This window comes from Syngnathus leptorhynchus, chromosome 6 (assembly GCF_054491065.1).
Source record: "Syngnathus leptorhynchus isolate UIUO chromosome 6, UIUO_Slep, whole genome shotgun sequence".
NCBI lineage: Eukaryota > Metazoa > Chordata > Actinopteri > Syngnathiformes > Syngnathidae > Syngnathus > Syngnathus leptorhynchus.
This window is the reverse complement of record NC_141200.1, coordinates 16,168,277-16,188,278: the sequence shown is the minus strand read 5'-3', so window position 1 is coordinate 16,188,278 and position 20,002 is coordinate 16,168,277. Positions and strand designations below refer to the sequence as shown.

Below are 20,002 nucleotides of genomic sequence, written 5' to 3'. Positions count from 1 at the left end.
TGCTTCGGATGTCGGACAAAATTCGGTTGTCGAACCTTGTGAGATGAGCCGAGAGGCCCCACCTGCGAACTTACTCCGTTCGTTATTACATTTTTGTTACTCTGAGGATTGCATCAAATCTAATCATGCCTCCAAATGAAGCAAGTGGGAGCAGTAAAACCTTCTTAAAACTCAAAGACGCTCCTCAAGCAATGCAACAGTGAGCGCCCGGCCGGCGCGCTGCGGTTGCACGATCGGACCAAATTAAGCTCCCTGCACTGAGGTCCACTTAAATTTTGGAAAGTCCATGAGGACTTTAAAAATATTTTCTAAATTTTTGTGACCGCTCTGTCACAATAATGCGACCAGCGCAGTGCAGTTGCGCGTTCGGCGGTGTGCTGCAGTTGCGCGATTGGACAAAATTAAGCTCCCTGCGCACTGAGGTCCACTTAAATTTTAGAAAGTACATCAGGACTTTAAACATATTTTCTAAATTTCAGCGACGGCTCTGTCACAATAATGCGACCAGCGAGGTGCAGTTGCGCGGTCGGTGAGTGCTACGGTGACGCGCTACGGTTGCACGTTCGGCGATGCGCTGCAGTTGCGCGATCGGACAAAATCAAACTTCCTGCGCACTGAGGTCCACTTAAATTTGGGAATGTACATCAGGACTTTAAAAATATTTTCTAAATTTTAGCGACGCAAAAATGCGACCGGCGCGGTGCAGTTGAGTGGTCGGTGGCGCGCTACAATTGCGCGTTTGGCGGTGCGGTGCAGTTGCGCGATTGAACAGAAATGCGCAAATGAAAAAATTCTTAAAAAAGGCGTTGTTTTTTTTTTCTTTCTTGGAACAGATTTTTTTTTCCATTATTTGTAATGGGAAAACATGATTCAAAATTTGAACAATTCAGTTCTCGAACAGCCTTCTGGAACGGAAGAAAAAAAACGGTTTTTTTTTTTGTGTTCAAAAACCGAGGCGCCACTGTACCAGACGAAACATGCTGAAACATACGACAAGCTGATGAATTGAAGCAGCTCCAAGCTGAACTGGCATCACAACAGCGATTCTTCATGCGGTGCGTAACACTGTGGCACGGAGAGTTGAGGATATATTGTCGGATATTCAGAGACGACTGGGGGAACAGGATAGAGGCTTTTGATTATTTCTCATTGGCCTGCGACGAAAGCACAGATGCATCCGACACCGCGCAGCTACTGATTTTTGGAAGAAGAGTTGACAACGACATGAACATAACAGAAGAGCTGCTGGACCTCCAAAGCATGAAAGGCCAAACCAAAGGATCGGATTTGTTCGTTTCTGTTTGTCAAGCTGTTTATGATATGAAACTACTACGGAGTAAAGTTCCTGGGATCATTACTGATGGTGCGCCTGCCATGGCTGGTGAACGAAGTGGATTGTCCACACTGATCTGCAATAGCGTACAAGGAAGTAACGCCATTAAACTTCACTGTATAATTCACCAGCAGGCTCTCTGCGCCAAACATCTCAAATTTGATCATGTTATGAAACCAGTGGTAAAGGCAATCAATTCCATTCTCTCTAAAGCACTATACCACCGACAGTTTCAGCAGTTCTTGCTTGATATCCAATACGGAATACGGAGACGTAATATATCACAATGATGTGAGCTGGCTAAGTCGGGGGTCCGCAATGCAGCGATTTTTCGGTCGAAGAGAGGAAATTGGACAGTTTTTGAGTCAAAATGGGCAGCTGATGGAGGAACTGTCCGATCCTGTATGGTTGGCAGATTTGGCTTTTTTGGTTGATATAACGAAGCATCTGAATGCGCTGAATGTTAATCTTCAAGGGCGAGATGCAGTGGTGAGCCAGCTATACGCTCACAACAAGGCCTTTGGAACCAAGCTGCAACTTTTCCAAAGACACTTGTCCCAAACAGAGCCCTGCACTGCGCACTTCCCAGGTTTGAAAATGGTCATTGACAGTTTCCCACAGGACAACATCGGTGCGCAAATGAAAGGTTATCGCATCTCTTTCTGTGGAACTTAGCAAACACTTTCAGGATTTTGCAGTCATTGAAAAGGACCTGCTGCTTTTCTCTTCTCCCTTCTCTGTGGACCCTAATGATGCTTCTCCACAGCTGCAGCTGGAGCTCATTGAGCTGCAGTGTGACGATGAATGGCGCGGCAAACACCAGCACCTTTCTCGTTGCCATTTGCCAAGAAAATGTTGACCTTATTCGGCTCCACATATTTGAGTGAGCAGACATTCTCTGTCATGAACTTAAACAAGAACCGATTGAGGACAAGACTAAGTGACTTCCACTTACTTGACATTTTATGCATTTCAACCACTGCCCTCAAACCAGACCTGGCCTCTTTACTGAAATCCAGATCTCAGTATCACCTTTCTCATTAGTGTCAGCAAGTTATCTGTTTCTTGATCAATCTATTATTACTGTTGATGTTATGAAGCTGGAGACGTGATACAAACTATTACTTTCTGAAAGATATTGTAGATGACGAACAAAATTCACTTGTTTTAAGTTTGCATGACTTATAACTCCTGTTTAAAATGTTCATGAGGCAAAAATATTTTAAAACTCGTGTAAATTTAAGGTCATACAGTTTGTTCAATTTTATCTGACTCCTCAGATATGAATGAAAGGGAGAATTTGTGTTTTTAGAGTTGTTCACATCTGCCTGAGTGGCTTATATTTGGTTATTTTGTCAGTTGAAAGGTAAAGACATTGTGACAATGAAAATTGTTTTATAACAGTGTGTATTTGCATGATTTTTTTTGTCGTTAAGAAATGTCCAAAAAAACTATTGGCCCCCGGGCCCCTTCACTTTATCAAATCTGGCCCTCCTTGCAAAAAGTGTGGACACTCCTGGTGTAGGGGAACACTTGTGTGGGGGTAGCGTGGGATTGATTCCTGCTCAGTGGCGGTGTCTATGTGCCCTGCGACTGTCTGGCGACCAGTTCTGCCTGATGTCAGCTGATATAGGCTGTAGCCTATAATAGTTGTACCAGCAAGCCTGAACATGATAAGCAAGTGGCGTTGAAGATGGATGGACGGACGGACGGACTTAGTACAGATGGACTTAATACTGGCATGTCAAAGGGGATGTCAACTCCAAATTTTTCTTCATATTTTTAACGTTGCGGATGCCCGCACTAGTGTAAATACGGCTTTCTGATAAATACAGTGATCCCTAGCCACTTGGCGCTTCACCGATTGCTGCATCAGTGCATCACAAGGTTGTATGAAAACAAATGTTGCAGATATATTCAGTGCATCGTGTCTTTTTTCAGCGTCACTTGGAGCGCAGGGCTTTGTCTGTCCTTATGACTTTACAGCACATTATAGTCTGGTAGAGACGAGACCAATGAGAACATGTTGATCCATATTCTTGCCGTTAATTGGCTTAGAACTGTAAGAGCAGTTCCAACTTTTCTGCTTTATCTCAGCCCCCCACAGTCAACACAGATGTCATTGAAGAAGTCCAAACTCCATTGTTTTAGCTGTGGTTACAGAACAGAAACCATATGCTCTGAGCTCTTAGAAACTCCCGGATGAGTATGCAATCACTAAAAGCACCTCTCTGACTCTTCACAAAAATTTTCAGATTGCCATCAGTCTTCAGGGCTGTAAGAGTAAGAGAGTAAGAGGTAAAGGGGTCAAAGGAAGAGGAGTCCGTGTGTGAGGTGGCGGTATAGCTGGAAGGGCTCAGAAGAAGAGACAGAAGAGTATCACTTGTGGCTGGCTATCTCTTATAATCCTATAGTATAGGCCTACTATAGATTATTTCTTTCCTACTTTTTCACACAGTAATGGATTTTATTTCAATGTGTTCTCTGTGTGAACATTTCATTTGTCAGCCACAGTCTGAAAAAAAAGAATGTAATCAATAAAATCTGCATCAAAGCATCTGATTCTGGATGCATTTTTTGCAAGAGGGCAAATTTGACTACAAACTGCACTGGCATGTAAGCTACGTACAGTCATAGGCTACGACGACAAGCAATGGTGCACTGAGTCACACGAGTGGTGTATTTTGTTGCACATTGTGTAATGATTGATTGGAGGTGCTCATATACTTGTGTCAAATTTGAGTTGTTGGAAGGCAAAATTTGCTTTTGTTCCATATTTTAAATGCTTTGGCACACGTGGAGCCTTTTGCAAACAACATACGTATGTCATTTTGACCACCGTGACTGTGTATTTCGAGTTGACAGCTGCATCAAAACAATCAATAAAAACTGTAAATAAACTTGTAGATAGATGATTAAGTTAATTACATTGCATATGCTGCTTTTTACTCTCAAAGGAGTCGTGGGCTGGTGATCTCAATAAGGTTAGAGAGTTGATGACCAATTTCATTGATGACACCATGAGAAAAACCAACGACCCTGAGTTCACAGTCAGTGAGGTATTGTTTTACATGTTCAAGAGAATCAACACAACAATTTTATTCATTTGTATCATTTCATTTCTGAAATGCAACACATAAGTATTGTACTGTATTTTTATGTGTCCTTTCTCCATGTCATTTCTAGTTCCTCAGCTTCCTGTTTTCCAAAGAGAACTGCCTGTGGGATGATGAATTATCGGAGATTAACAACCAAGACATGAACAACCCTTTGTCCCATTACTGGATCAATTCATCACACAACACGTCAGTATAACATCACACTCTCATGATCAACAAGAAAGAGGTTACATACCAGTACATGTATTCTTGCCGATCCAGCTGCCATGCAAGTTTAGTCTGTCTCATACTATTCTACAATGAATTATACAGCAAATACGTTATTGTTAATTTGTTCAAAGATTAAAACACTTGCTTTTGTAGGGCTTCATTTTTTCACAAATGAATAACTATTTTAAAATCCGAACAAAAATATGTAAAGAGCTCCCAGGCTCAGCAGGATGTCTTGCAAAGTGAAATGAAAATGTAAACAATGGTCAAATTATGCACTTATCTAATGTAAGTGACAGCTCGCCGTTTAAAGGGTAAGATTCTGTACTTTTGCCCCGCTGCAGTAACGCAGCCTTTAAGGGGAGACGATAATTTATTTAAGCCGGTACGGAAAGAAGATTCATTCCGAGTCTAACCGCTGTTCAAGTAATCAATCTATTGTTAGATTAATTCCGTCATTTCCGGATGCCAGTCCCTTTAAAATCAAAAAGACCCCGGTGTTCAGTAATTACTTGGTCGAGACCCGGGATCAAATTGATCGCGGCCATTTCAGTAGCTCTCTTTCCTATAAGATTTGGGGCTTTTGTTAACCGCTCGGAATAGATTTAGCTATCTTTGTTAAAACCGCGAGGATTCATTTATTTACCCTAGCGTACACTCACACTAGCTGATCTTAAATTAACTCTTTCGAACCAGATCTGGCACTACAAGATGTCGGGATTAAAGCTGCCTTCATTTAAAAAAGAACTGAACGGTTTACAGTATGACTATGATAGAGAAATAAAAGAGATTTAAAGCATAAAAGATCAAAATAATCATTCATCGAAATTAAATGATTATAAAGTAGAAATTTAATGAACAAGCAAGAAAAAGAATTACAAGTCTTAATTGTTCGAACAAACAACAATAATTCCACTCACCAATCTCAATAGAGCAAAAATGATTCAGTCTCAAAGTTCTCTCGATTGAAAACTCAAAAATATAGTATTTTGACAAGCTGGTTACCTCTAGTTCAGGGGTGTCCAAACTTTTTGCAAGGAGGGCCAGATTTGATCAAGTGAAGGGGCCCGGGGGCCAGTAGTTTTTTCGGACATTTTTTTAACTACAATTTCATCCAAATAAACACTGTTATAAAACAAATTTCATTCTCCCAATTGTCTTTATTTTTTAAATGACAAAATAACCAAATATATGCCACTCAGGCAGATGTGAACAACTCTAAAAACACAAATTCTGCCTTTCATTCATATCTGAAGAGTCCGATAACATTGAAAAACTGTATGAAATACCTTAAATTTACATGAGTTTAAAATTATTTTCGCCTCATGAACATTTTAAACAGGAGTTATAAGTAATACATAAAATACGATAATATTGAAGAAACTGTATGAAATACCTTAAATTTACATGAGTTTAAAATTATTTTCGCCTCATGAACATTTCACGCAGGGTTCACGCAGCTGGTTCGCGCGTACCCTTTTTACAACTGGTTTATTTCCGCATTTGACTTGCGCATGCTCCGCATAGCAGGACAGCTGGAGTCATGTTCTCGCTGTGAAATCACGCCGGGTCGCGCGAGATTACATTTCTGCGGCATAAATATAAAATAGCTTTGGTACGTGTGTATTAAAGCGCTGGTCAACAATGGCGGCGGGCCACATACTAAAGATTTTATCACAGAGGCTGCGGGCCTGATGAAATTTGACCACGGGCCGCAATTGGCCCGCGGGCTGGACTTTGGACATGTCTGCTCTAGGTTAAGGTCAAGTGTGGGATCGCAGTCTTCCACCAACAGTATCACTGTCAACCCCTTGTCCTTACTCAACTCTTAATACATTCATGTGTAAATGAAACATCAGTGCTATGATGCTGCTCAAGTTATATACACTATATAATATGGCAAAGCAGAATAAAATAAAGTTTTTTGCAGCTTACTCTGTGATTAACTTGTCTCATTCTCATCACCTAACCATGAGCATGGGTTTCTCTAGTTAGCAAATTTAAATATTCAAGCTGTTTCAAGATATATTTGGGCAAAACAGAATAATGTAAAATAATATATAATAATCCCAAATTGTGTGATGCTATGCGTGATTCAGACAGGTTGTGCTTCTCTAGTTACTAACAATTTCAACTATTGTTCTACTCTATCAGGTCAATTCAACTTTGGCACCATCTTCTGATGATATTTAGAACTATGATAGTGGTTGACCAGATCAACCAGTCACCCTCCCTCTATCAGTTTAACAATAGTTAATTTTGAAGAACTAACTTTTAAGTAACCCTTATTCAGGCCCCCTCCTTCAGGTCTTCCATGTCAAGCTTTGTCACCATCTTCTGGTGAAATTTGAAATTTCGTCTGAGCCAATTCGTCTGGGCCAAATCCAATACACATTTACGCACCATCTTGTACCATCCTATCCACCATGTAACTTGACACAATTTAATATCTTAAAATTTACTACAGAGGTTGTTTTCTGAAAATTCCATACAGTTTAAATGTTCATCTTTCACATCTTATTATGATTTTTGTTTTAAAGTAAGCAAAAAAAGTGCATCTTCAATGACGTTTGTAAGTACAGTAAAGCCTCGGTTTTCGAACGTCCCGGTTCTCGAACAAATCGGTATTCTAACAAAAAATTCGAGATTTGTTTTGCTTTGGATGTGGGACGAAATTTGGTTGTCGAACCTTGCGAGATGAGCCGAGAGGACCCGCATGCCAACTGACTCTGTTAGTTATTACGTTCTCGTTACTCTGAGGATTGCATCAACTCTAATCATGCCTCAAAAGAAAGCGTGGGAGCAGTAAAGCCATCTTAAAACACAAAGACGCTCCTAAAGCAATGCGACAGTGAGCGCCCGGCGCGCTGCTGTTGCGCGATGGGACCAAATTAAGCTCCCTGCACACTGAGGTCCACTTAAATTTTGGTAAGTACATTAGGACTTTAAAAATATTTTCTGAATTTTAGCGACCGCTCTGTCACAATAATGCAACCAGCGCGGTGCAGTTCCGCGGTCGACGATGCGCTACGATTAAGCTCCCTGCGCACTGATGTCCACTTAAATTATAAGTGGAACTTTTAAATATATTTAAAAGTTAAATATTTGGTAGTCGGTACCACAAAAAGCAGGTATCGACGTATTTTTTGTGTGTTGATACCGAAATGTGCCCCGTGCAGCTTTAGGACTCTCGAACCACTGTCTAGTTCAGGGGTGTCAAACTCAATTGCACAAGGGGCCAGAATTCGAAACACACTTTCGGTCGCGGGTCGAACAGGATAAACATTTATTTAACACACTAAAACTAAATGTTTTTGGAAATATGAATAAAACCAGACAGGAATATTACTGAAACTAAAACTGAAACAAACTTAAACCTGAAATAACTTAGATTTAATATTTTGCTCTCCATAAAAATATCTTGTTAAATTATACAACTTGGAACTTAACTTAAACAACTTAACATTAAAATAACATTCAAATTCCTTTGCTCCTATGTCAATGTATAAAAAAATAAACTTAAATATCCCAAAAGATTTTGCTCTCCTAAAAAATATCTCCTGTCAAAATTATACGTTAGAAATATGAACACGCTACAAAACCTGGAAATATACATAAAATCAAATCTCTGTTCAGCAATAACAATTCAAATCATTCAGTTTTTTTTGGTCTTATGACTCTGATCTGATCATATGCTCTGGTCACAGCTGGACACCTGGCATCTTTTTTTGACAACAAGTTGGTTAATGTTTGGTGTGAAGTCCTGTGTTGTGGAGATTCTCAGGATGGACTGCAGGTGCTTATCAGTGAGATGACTTCTGTGTGCTGTTTTGTTAATCTTCATCACTGAGAAGAGCTTCTCACACAGATATGTGCTCCCAAACAAAAGTCAAAGTCCGCTTTATTGTCAATTTCTTCATATGTTAAGGCACACAAAGAGATCAAAATTACGTTTCCCACCGTCCCACGGTGACTAGACACAGTACACAACACTCACAATTGAATAGCACAAAGAGTAAAAACGAACAGACAAGAGCAACAAATAAGTAATAAGCAAATAACCCAAATAAGTAAACAATAAATAAATAAATAAATAAATAAATAAATAAATAGACAAATAAGAGCAGCAAAATGGAGCAAGCGCGCTAATAGCAGACAGCCCTATCAAAACGCAAAATAACAGGACGTCATGCAGCAGAGGTTGGAGGGGGGAGGGAATTCAGGATCCGGACAGCTTGTAGTATGAAGCTGTCTCTGAGTCTGGTGGTGCGGGAGCGCAGTCATCTGTACCTCTTCCTAGAGGGCAGAAGTACAAACAAAGAGTGAGCGGGGTGACTCACATCACACACAATCGCGGCCGCTTTGCGGGTGAGACGGGAGGCGTAAACTTCCTTCAGGGAGGGGAGTGGAGCCCCGATGATTTTACTTGCAGTGTTCACTATGCGTTGCAGGGCCTTCATGTTGTACTCAGAGCAGCCACCACCCCACACAGCGATACAACTGGAGAGGACGCTCTCAATGGTGCCACGGTAGAATGTGGTCATGACGGCGGGAGGAGCACTTGCTCGCCTGAGTTTCCGCAGAAATAACAGGCGGCGCTGAGCTTTCTTCGCCAGCGACGCAGCATTGGTGGTCCAGGAGAGGTCCTCACTGATGTGCACCCCCAGGAATCTGGTGCTGCTCTCTCTCCACCACAGCACCGTCGACGGTCAGCGGCAGGTGGTGGGTGTGACCCTTCTGGAAGTCAATGATAATCTCCTTGGTCTTGTTGACGTTCAGCAGAAGGTTGTCGTCCCTGCACCATGCGGCCAAAAGGTCGACCTCCGATCTGTAGTGAGTCTCGTCGCCACCGGTGATCAGACCCACCACAGTCGTGTCATCGGCATATTTCAGCACGCGGTTGCTGCTGTAGGTCGCAGTGCAGTCATGCGTCAGCAGGGTGAAGAGCAGCGGACTGAGCACGCAGCCATGAGGGGCCCCCGTGCTCAGTGTGATGCTGCCGGAGACATGCACAAGGTTCGAGCCTCATGAAGACGGAGCTGGGGCATTGTTGCAGGGATGGATTGAATGAACTGTGCGTGCCCTCCAGTGTCGTACTTTGCCTTCAGTGTCCCATTACGCTGTAGCTCAATCAGTTCCATCTGAATCTGCACTATCAACATCGACAGCAAATGGGTTGCGAACCAACTCAAAACTCTTTTATTGTGCTTCAAAGTCACTAAAGCGCCGTGCGAACTCAGCGTGTAGTGTGCTCAGTTTGTCGGCAAAGTGCGTTTTGGGGAACACAGTTGTGCTGACTTGGTTCAATATTACTTGGCAACAGGGAAAGTGAGGCAAGTTGCAATGTTATGTCTCCCATAAAAGCAGCTTCACTTGAAATGCCTTCACTGCGTCATACATGTAGGTGATCATGCGGTCACGTCCCTGTGGCTGCAGATTTAGTTTAGTTTAGTTTAGTTTGCAACAACAATGCAAGGAGGGAGACGAAGCCTAGGGCTTGTAGAGCGCTTCAGTCCTGTTAATACAACAAAGTGCTGTGTAGGGAAATGTCTCACAAGTGTTTGAAAAAATAAACAAAAGCATAACAAGCTAAATATTAATTCATCATATTCGTATTCGTATATATACATACATAAACAGATACACTATACAAAATATGAAACAAGCGAAACAAAATAAACACTTAGCGATGTTTAAGCAATCGAAAAGACACCAGGTAGGAATAACTAAAAGGGAACAGAAGAACTGCGGACAGACAATAACAAAACAAAGAAAAATTAGAGGATGAATTGTAGTTTAGGTTGATGTTCTTAGTACGGATCAGGCGAGTGCAGTGGAGTAATTATGGACTGGTAGGATCTTAGTGGAGAAGGTGGTGTTTCAGGTGCTTTCTAAAAGCAGCCTGTGAAGATATGGATCAGATATGGACTGGTAGCTCATTCCAGAGTGAGGGCCCTCTAAAGTGGATGTTGTATTGATAGCGTGATGTTCGACAGGAAGGTGGGTGGAGATTGTCTTGTTGGATATGAATGAATGTCTGATACAAATGTGAAGAAATTATGAAAAGTGGCTGGAAGATGGTGTTTCCTATTTATGTATTTATGGATGAGTAGACAGGTTTGATGAATATTTACTTTATCAATTGACAGTAGTGAGTAATTTCTAAACAGTGGTACAGATGGTTCATATCTATTTGAAAATGAGATCATTCTTAGGAACTTCTTTTGTATGATGAGTAGTTTGTTGAGGTATGTTGGATATGTGGCTGCCCAGACTACGTTGCAGTAATTGAGAAAAGGAAACAGGAAGCTATAATACAGAGTGAGATGAGCAGAAGGATGGCAGGGGACACATTTTTCGTGAAATGCCTAGCATTTTCATAGATCTTTTGCAAAGCAAATCAATATGTTCAGACCAGTTTGAGTTTCTACTATAACATCTAGGAATTTGGTGCTAGTAACTTGTTGGATTTTGTTATTGTTTATGTAAATTTTGGTCTGTTCTTTGGGGTAGGATTTATTTATATTGCAGAAGATCATGAAGTTATATTTTTTTTACATTGAGTGTCAACTTATTTGTTTTGAACCATTTTGTAACAGAGGACAACTCAGCATTCACGCTTGGAATGAGGGAATTAAAATTGTTAGGGTTTATAAACTATCCTGATCGTATGATTATGTTGGGATGTAGACTAGAATGATGAACTTTGTTTGAACCTTTTACCTTTCCTTGACCCTGAAAAGTTTAACCATTCAGTTGTTGAAACTTTCCAAATGGTGTGGAAACATCCTTGTTTAGACAGTCATCTAAAATGCTCCACTAGGTTTTATTTCCACGACCTCGTAAAACAATAAACTGGGACCCTCTGCACTGATTGACCAGTTGCTGAGGTGACCACCAAACATGCCAGATATCACCCCCACCTTGGCCACTCTCACCCCCACCCTTCTTCTCTCAATAAATACTCTCTTGCATGAATCCAACTGCAGACTTTGTTCGAACATTGCTGTACCTACAGTAACGAACAAACTCTCCACTTGCAAGTGTTCAAAGGGCATACTGTCTCCCGTGTGGTTCTTGCAAAATAAGTAAGAGTCAGAACATCTCTAACAAAAATCTTCATAGGTGGCAATGAGGTTGGTATCGTCCGCAATAACAGAGGGTGAAAATTAGAACAAGACACGGAGAAATCATTTATGTACACCATAAACAATAGAGGACCCAATATTGAGCCCTGCGGGACCCCAAATAGTATTTTAGATCTGAATTAGATCTGAGTTAGATGAACAACCCTTTATACATACATATTGTTCTCTGTTGGCAAGGTAGTTTGTGAACCATTTCAGGGCAGAATTGTTCAGTCCTTATCTCTCTAGCTTAGCAATGAGAATCTTATGGTCGACAGTATCAAAGGCTTTGCCTAGATCTAGAGAGACCCCAAGAGCAAATTTCTTATTGTCAAGAGCTGTTGAGATATGGTTGACAAGCTGAAGCAGAACATGCTCAGTAGAAAACAGGGGCCGGGTTTTTCTAACTCACGACGATGCTGTAGACCTCCTCAACACTAGGAGGGTCAAGAATGGAAAGTGAAGGAAACTGCCCTTTAATTAGGCAACAGGGGCTTGTATCAGAGGTTGAGAAGCTAGATGCCAAGGTTGCGCCCACATTTACAAAGAAATCATTGAAACCATTAGAAATATCTATTGGGTTAGAATGGGGTCCATTCCTCCCCAGCATCTCGCTTGGGGTAGATGCTTGGGATTTTTTGCGATGTAATAAATGGTTGATAAGATTCCATGTTGTTTTGATATCACCAGAGGCTTAAGTAAATTCATCAGCATAGTAAGTTTGTCCATCCATCCATCCATCCATCCATCCATCCATCCATCCATCCATCCATCCATCCATCCATCCATCCATCCATCCATCCATCCATCCATCCATCCATCCATCCATCCATCCATCCATCCATCCATCCATCCATAAAGTAGTCCAGTAATAAATTCTGTTTCCTCTGCTCTGCATCCAGGTCTTTCAGGTTATCCTTGTGTTTTGTCTCAAAGTGCTGTCTTAGATTGAATTCTTTAATTACAGCCACATTAGCTCCACAAATGAGACGCACGGGTTTACCGGCAATGTCAGTAAACATATACTCAGCCTCCCATCGGTTATTAAAGGCTCTGTTTTCAGAATCAACTTTTCTCTTTGACGTCGTGAGGGGTATCTTCGGCTAATGGCTATCTTTGTAATATCTTGTAATCGCTAGACTTAATTGACGCGGGAAGTGCGCGGCAAGGCAGCCGAAGCGTTGCATTATGGGATCTGTAGTTCTGTGCAGTATTGTGTTATCAGCGCTTGATATCGATGGGCCATTAATAACGATAATGTAGAATGATCTTACAGGCCGGATATTATTACACGGCGGGTCGGATGTGGCCCAAGGGCCGTGGGTTTGACACGTGGTCTCGTTCATCTGATCCCAACGTACAGGCAGAAATTAAAAACTTCTAAGCATGCGGTGAGGACTGTGAGGAAATGGACAATGGAGTCAAAGCAGAACCTCCAAGCCTGCTTTGCACCGATTTGGGTGTTTTTGAAGCTGCAACTTCAGACCTGCATGAACTCATCGATACTGTGACATCATACAAAGTCAAAGTTTGCTTTATTGTCAATTTCTTCACATGCCAAGACACACGAAGAGATCGAAATTTCGTTTCAAACTGTCCCACGGGGACAAGGCATATTATATCACGGACAAACAAAACATTCAAGTAACAACACAAAAAGTAAAAACAAGAAGGCACATGCAATGAATAAATAAGAGTGATGAATGAATGAATGAATGAATGAATGAATGAATAAATTTATTTATTTATTTATTTATTTATTTATTTATTTATTTATGTATTTATTTATTTACTAATTTATTAATTAAATAATTAATTGATTAATTGATTAATTGATTAATTGATTAACTGATTAATTAATTAGTTAGAGGAGCAAAAATGGACTAAGTCTGCATACAGCAGACAGTCATATATAGAATATAGCGCGTGAGTAGTGCAAGGCCGCCAACGCAGGACGTTATGCAGTGGAGGGGGGAGAGAGTTCAGGATCCCAACAGCCTGGAGTATGAAGCTGTTGGTGAGTCTGGTGGTGCGGGAGTGCAGGCTTCTGTACCTCTTTCCAGAGGGCAGCAGATCAAACAATATGTGGTCGGGTGACTCACATCACACACAATCATGGTCGCCTTGCGGGTGAGATGGGAGGTGTAAATGTCCATCAGGGAGGGGAGTGAAGCACCAATAATCGTACCAGCTGTGTTCACTATGCGCTGCAGGACCTTCATGTTGTATTCAGTGCAGCTACCACCCCACACAGCGATACAACTGGAGAGGACGTTCTCAATGGTGCCATGGTAGAATGTGGTCATGATGGCTGGTGGAGCACCTGCTCGCCTGAGTTTCCGCATCAACTTTTGTGAGGACTTGTGTGTGGTGATGGAGATGAACAAAAAAGGCTAACTCATTAACCTTTATGTGTTGTACGTGCAGAAGGTCTGAAGACCTTCTGCACGTACAACAACAAACTGTGGTTTACACCAAACCTCAGGATGCTGCGCAAAGCCAAGGAGGGGGCCTACAGGAGTGGGACAGTGACCTGTTCAGGCAGGCCAAGAGATCAGGAAAGCTAAGAGGAGCTATGGGCAGAGTTTGGAGAGACACCTCTCTGCCAATCCCTCATGAGTGTGGAAAGGCCTGCAGAGCATCACGGGCTTCAAGAGACCAGAGTCCTGTGAAGAACCCAAGGCTTGCAAACCAGCTAAACAGTTTTTACGGCAGGTTTGAATGGTCCGGCCACACAATGAGACCTCTTGCATCACAATTAACTTCCTCACCTCCTCCCACAACCCCCCCTGTTCACACCTCCATCGCCATTATCACCTACTTTCTCTCTCTTTCAGAAGCCACGCCCGCACTTCAGATCCGTAAGGAAGAGGTGTGTCAGATGTTCTGGAGACAGAAGGTCAAGAAGGCACCAGGCCCATACGGCGTGTCCCCCTCCTGCCTGAAAGTGTCTGATGACCAGCTGGCATCCACCTTTGCACGGATCTTCAGCCTTTCCCTGGAGCTGTGTGAGGTGCCCTCATGCTTCAAAAGCTCCACCATCGCTCCACCACCGTACCGGTGGCCAAGAAGCCTGGCATCACAGGATTGAATGATTACAGACCTGTCGCCTTGACATCTGTGGTCATGAAATCCTTTGAGAGGCTCGTGTTGAGCCACCTGAAGGACATCACGGGCACCCTGCTCGACCCCCTGCAATTTGCTTACTGGGCAAACAGGTTGGTGGACGATGCGGTCAACATGGGACTGCACTACATCCTGCGCCACCTAGACACCCCAGGGATGTACGCTAGGATCCTGTTTGTGGACTTCAGCTCGGTCTTCAACACCATCGCTCCTGATATCCAACATCAGAAGCTCATTCAGCTCACGGTGCGTGCCTTCACCTGTCAGTGGATCACCAGCTTCCTGACCACAGGAGACAGCATGTGAGGCTGGGAACCATCACATCCAACACCCGGACCACCTGCACTGGCGCCCCCCAGAGTTGCCTACTCTCCCCACTGTGCTTCTCTCTCTACACCAACGATTGCTCCTCAGGCGACACTTCTGTGAAGCTCCTGAAGTATGCGGATGACACCACTCTCATCGGACTGATCCGGGACGGTGATGAGACTGCGCACAGACAGGAGGTGGTGCGGCTGGTCCACTGGTGCATCCAAAACCATCTGGAGGTGAACCCGCTCAAGACCATGGAGATGACAGTGGACTTCAGGAGAGTCCTTTCGCCACTTCCACCACTCACCATCCTCAGTCATGCTATTCCCACCACAGACACCTTCAAGTTCCTGGGATTCACAATCTCCCGGGATCTGAGATGGACCGGCCACATAGACTATGTCTGGAAGAAGGCCCAGCAGAGGTTGTACTTTCTGAGACAGCTCAGGAAGTTTGACTTGGCACAGGAGCTGCTGAAGAACTTCTACACTGCCATCATCCAGTCCATCCTCTGTACCTCCATCACTGTCTGGTTTGGATCGGACCAAACAGGACAAGCACAAACTGCAACGGGCAATCAGAACTACGGAAAAGATAACAGGGACCAACCTCCCATCTATCCAAGACTTGCACCTGTCCAGGACCAGGACATGTGCAACATCTCTACAGACCCCTCTCACCCAGGTCACAGTCTGTTCGAACTACTCCCCTCCAGACAGCGTTACAGAACGCTATACGTCAAAACCAGCATACACAGACAAAGCATCTTCCCCCCAGGCTGTCGCTCTGATGAATTCACACCACTCATAGAGTCTCAGAGACATCACTGGGCAATAGCATCCTGCTCTTGCCATTTAAATGTTATTAGTCAACTGAATGTTGTTAGTCACTTAAATGTTGTACAGAGGCTGAGACCAACCGGACTCAAATTTCTTGTTTGGCATGCACGACCTTAACCAATAAAGCGGATTCTGAATTGGTACGGAAAGTATCGGTTCTTTTGACAACACTACCCTGCTCTATACCACAGTTGGGCAGGCTAATTCAGGCTATATCTGACTAAAAACTTGCCTACTTCAATTTCCCTGGCACGGTTGAACAACACTCTTGGTTTCGCCACAGCTGTAGCGTAGTCTCGAAGTTGTTTAGCCTTTTGCAGGATGTCTTCAAACTCTATTCGAAATGGGTCTTTTCATCAGACAGACAACATTTTACCTTTGCGTTACATTTCAGAAGCGCATGACGCTTCTGAGGAAGGCTACAGGGAGTAGCCGAAACGTGGAAAGGAAAGGTAAAACTTTTTCTGTCTGACCAAAAGAACCATTTCAAATGGTCGACAGAGAAAAGAAGACAGCATGAACCTTCACAAACAATGTCCTCAAACATATGATATTACTGTGGCTTCTGCATGAAGAATCTGCGAGGCTCTTGTAAGTCGCCTCTCAGTTCAGTGCACACATTTTATATACCACCAATGAAGGTGCATGTATCATCTTTAAGTTGGGCAATTTTGCCACGGAGAGCAGCGATGGCAGCCAGTATCTCACGGTTCGGAGGGTCAGTCTCATTGGTCTTACGGGATAGTGGAGTCATTTGTATCCGAGGATAGCAAATGTTCTTTCTTAAACAGCATTTGTTTTCCACTGGAGTTAAATTCCGATGTTATCCCACAGTGGCTTATCACAGATTTTCAAATGCTTAGTGTGCAAATAAAATTAAAGTTGTCAGATCTATGTAAAACACGTCTCCTCCATCGATCAACAGCGCCCCCTAACTACCTTTCTCGTTCAACCGATAAGTACCCAGATTTTAATTGCATCATTTTGTTTTTTATAGCTACCTGACAGGTGACCAACTTCGAAGTGAGTCTTCCACAGAGGCTTATGTGCGCTGTCTGCGCCTGGGATGTCGCTGTGTTGAATGTCAGTATATTCTATACTTCGACCATTCGAAATTCGTTTTCCCAATTGTGTTTCTCATGTTTGTGTCTTTGTATGGTGTTCCAACACAGTGGATTGCTGGGAAGGACCTGGAGAACCAATCATCTATCATGGTTGGACCAGGACGACCAAAATCAAGTTTGAAGATGTGGTCAAAGCCATCAATCAGCATGCATTTGTTACCTCAGAGTAAGTTCCATTTCATGCATCATACTGGGGATCTGTTCTCCTCTTTTATTTTGTTTGTCCTTTTTGTCGTGTCCAATGCTGATATCGTTAACATATTTGTTTATGTACCGTATTGGCCCAAATATAAGACGGCCCCGATTATAAGACGACCCCCTCCTTTTCAAGACTCAAGTTTGAAAAAAAACTTTTTGAACATCAAATTTATTTTTTATACAAAAAATAATTACATCTGAAACAAATGATTATAACAATATATTTGGGAGAAAAAGCATGTTATTTTGCCTCATTTAAATCATGCAAAAACTGTCTGTCCCATCTTAATATTTGAACATTTAAATATGTGAACTAAAGTCACAATCAAATTGGAAATGAATGGCTTCTGGTTTTTGAAATGCAAAAAAACGGATCTGCTGTGATAAAACAACAAAATTGCAATAATTGCATTAACCATCAAAGTGAAGTCTAACTGTAGTCTTGAAACAAATCTGAATAAGGAAAAACATTGCAATGAAATAATGCAAACTGCTACCGTTCTTGTTGGGGAGCCTGAGGACTGAATAGGGGGTTGGCTCGAATGGTTATGCTCTTTTTGCCCCCGGGTGTCAATCAGAACACAGGAGGGAAGACGTGGTTCAGTTTTGATTGCTTTACTGAATTATTGGCAAAAACTAATAATAAATAACCATAAATTAAATACTCTCTGCAACACACCAAACATAAGTCATCGATCGAGACAACAAAATAAATTTGCTGGCGACCGTTAGTCACCGTGCCGCTGTGTAACGGCCACTTGTACGATGCGAGGTAAACTTAAAAGGGTACCTTTGGTCAACCTGTATAACGCAGGCACTGATTTAGTATAAAGTAAATGTATAATATCAAAAAAGAAATAACACAACAGCTCTTAGGGACAAGAGATATATAGCCTGAAACATTGTCGTTTGACTGGCACTTTTGCTGCCTGGGGAAGACATATGGTGCCCCGGATATGACGTCACAAAATTGATTCCGTTTTGGGGTGGCCCAATCAGGCCTATATACTACCTTTATAAGAAATCGATTACCGTATTTTCATGTTCAAAAGACGCACTGTAATAAAAGGCGCAGTATCAGTTGTGTGCCATGACTGTTTCACACACATAGGGCCCAACGGCTCATAGGGCGCAAGTTTTAGCGATACAATCCATGCCCACACTTACCCCTTTAACGTTCTCATGGCGCTCTCAACTACGGTTGGAGTTCCTTTGTCGTGCCTCCCGGAAAGACAGCAAGCTCGGAGTTCATTGCTTCAGTTGTTTTTGCACATCGGCTGTGACAACAGCACACACACAAGGCGCACTGCAAATCCACGCCCACACTTCCCCGTAAACATTCTCATGGCAACAACACACACAAGCATACAAGTGTGCGTATTTAAAAATGAAGCGGGAGCAAAACTGAGTTTGGTATTCACATTTTTATTACCGGTAATGGTCATCAATTCAACCCATCGAAATCCTCATCTTCTGTTTCCAAATTTACCAGCAGCGCTAAATCTCCAACAGAAATGCCAAGTTCACTTTCTTCACTGTCTGAGTCATGACACACATCAGGTCCGTTCTCCCCCTCACCCTTGACCCCTTCCAGTTTGCGTACCGAGCCAAAAGGTCTTCTGAGGATGCTATCTGCTCTGCCCTCCACTCATCCCTCACCCACCTGGAACAAAGAGACTCGTATGTGAGATTGTTGTTTGTGGAATTCAGTTCTGCATTCAACACCATTGTAACGGGTGACCCAAAAAGATGCGAACCCATGAAAATGTCAATTGTGACTTTGATTAAAAAGCTATTTATTTCAAATTACAACCACACATTATTCAGTTTATGGAAGACCATTCACCAGAGTTTCAGCTATTTCTGTCAATTTTTAGTCAATTTATGGCTTTCCCAAGATGTGTTCCAAATGTCCACCATTCCGTTGCAAGCAAACCTGTACTCGTCTGACAAAGTTGTCAATCACTTTTACACACTCCTCTTTCGGGATGGCTTTTATTTTTGCTGTGATGGCAGTTTTCAGTTCCTCAATTGTTTGTGGATTTCCCTGGTATACATTGTCTTTGAGGAAACCCCTGTACTTTCTGCGGAAACTCAGGCGAGCAAGTGCTCCTCCCGCCGTCATGACCACATTCTAGCGTGGCACCATTGAGAGCGTCATCTCCAGTTGCATCGCTGTGTGGGGTGGTGGCTGCTCTGAGTACAACATGAAGGCCCTGCAGCGCATAGTGACCACTGCGAGTAAAATCATCGGGGCTCCACTCCCCTCCCTGAAGGAAGTTTACGCCTCCCGTCTCACCCGCAAAGCGGCCGCGATTGTGTGTGATGTGAATCACCCTGCTCACGCTTTGTTTGATCTGCTGGCCTCTGGGAAGAGGTACAGGAGCCTCCGCTCCTGCACCACCAGACTCACCAACAGCTTCATACTCCAGGCTGTTAGGATCCTGAACTCTCTCCCCCCTCCGCCCTCGGCTGCATAACGTCCTGACCTTTTGGGCTGCGTTGGCTGCCTTGCACTACTCCCGCACTATATTCTGACTGTCTGCTGTATGCACACTTGCTCCGTTTTTGCTCCTCTTATTTGTTTATTTTTTTGTCTGTATTTGTTGCTCTT

General features: G+C 42.8%; 3 protein-coding genes across 10 annotated transcripts in view; 2 read left to right on the top strand and 1 right to left on the bottom strand.

The window, feature by feature from the left end:
* Positions 1–20,002, bottom strand: part of LOC147056179 (uncharacterized) — a 232,473-nt gene that overhangs the window by 108,715 nt on the left and 103,756 nt on the right. The window lies entirely within an intron of this gene.
* Positions 1–20,002, top strand: part of plcg2 (phospholipase C, gamma 2) — a 125,544-nt gene that overhangs the window by 38,506 nt on the left and 67,036 nt on the right. For all 8 annotated transcript variants that reach the window (XM_085913781.1, XM_085913783.1, XM_085913779.1 and 5 more), the window contains 4 exons: positions 4,291–4,392; positions 4,520–4,638; positions 17,064–17,149; positions 17,239–17,356. In XM_085913781.1, coding sequence (XP_085769907.1) covers positions 4,291–4,392; positions 4,520–4,638; positions 17,064–17,149; positions 17,239–17,356 — 425 coding nt within the window. The remainder of the gene's footprint in view (positions 1–4,290; positions 4,393–4,519; positions 4,639–17,063; positions 17,150–17,238; positions 17,357–20,002) is intronic.
* Positions 14,661–16,299, top strand: LOC147056183 (uncharacterized). Its single transcript, XM_085913797.1, has 2 exons — positions 14,661–15,217; positions 15,330–16,299. Exons 1-2 carry the CDS (start codon positions 14,811–14,813, stop codon positions 15,364–15,366), a joined length of 444 nt encoding a protein of 147 aa, XP_085769923.1. The 5' UTR covers positions 14,661–14,810; the 3' UTR covers positions 15,367–16,299.

What these genes read in the sequence shown, in the direction of transcription:
- LOC147056183 (XM_085913797.1), top strand. Translation starts at nt 14,811, where the DNA reads ATGCTTCAAAAGCTCCACCATCGCTCCACCACCGTACCGGTGGCCAAG. An exon ending in CTGACCACAGGAGACAGCAT is followed by an intron (nt 15,218 to 15,329) that starts GTGAGGCTGGGA and finishes ATTGCTCCTCAG; the next exon opens with GCGACACTTCTGTGAAGCTC.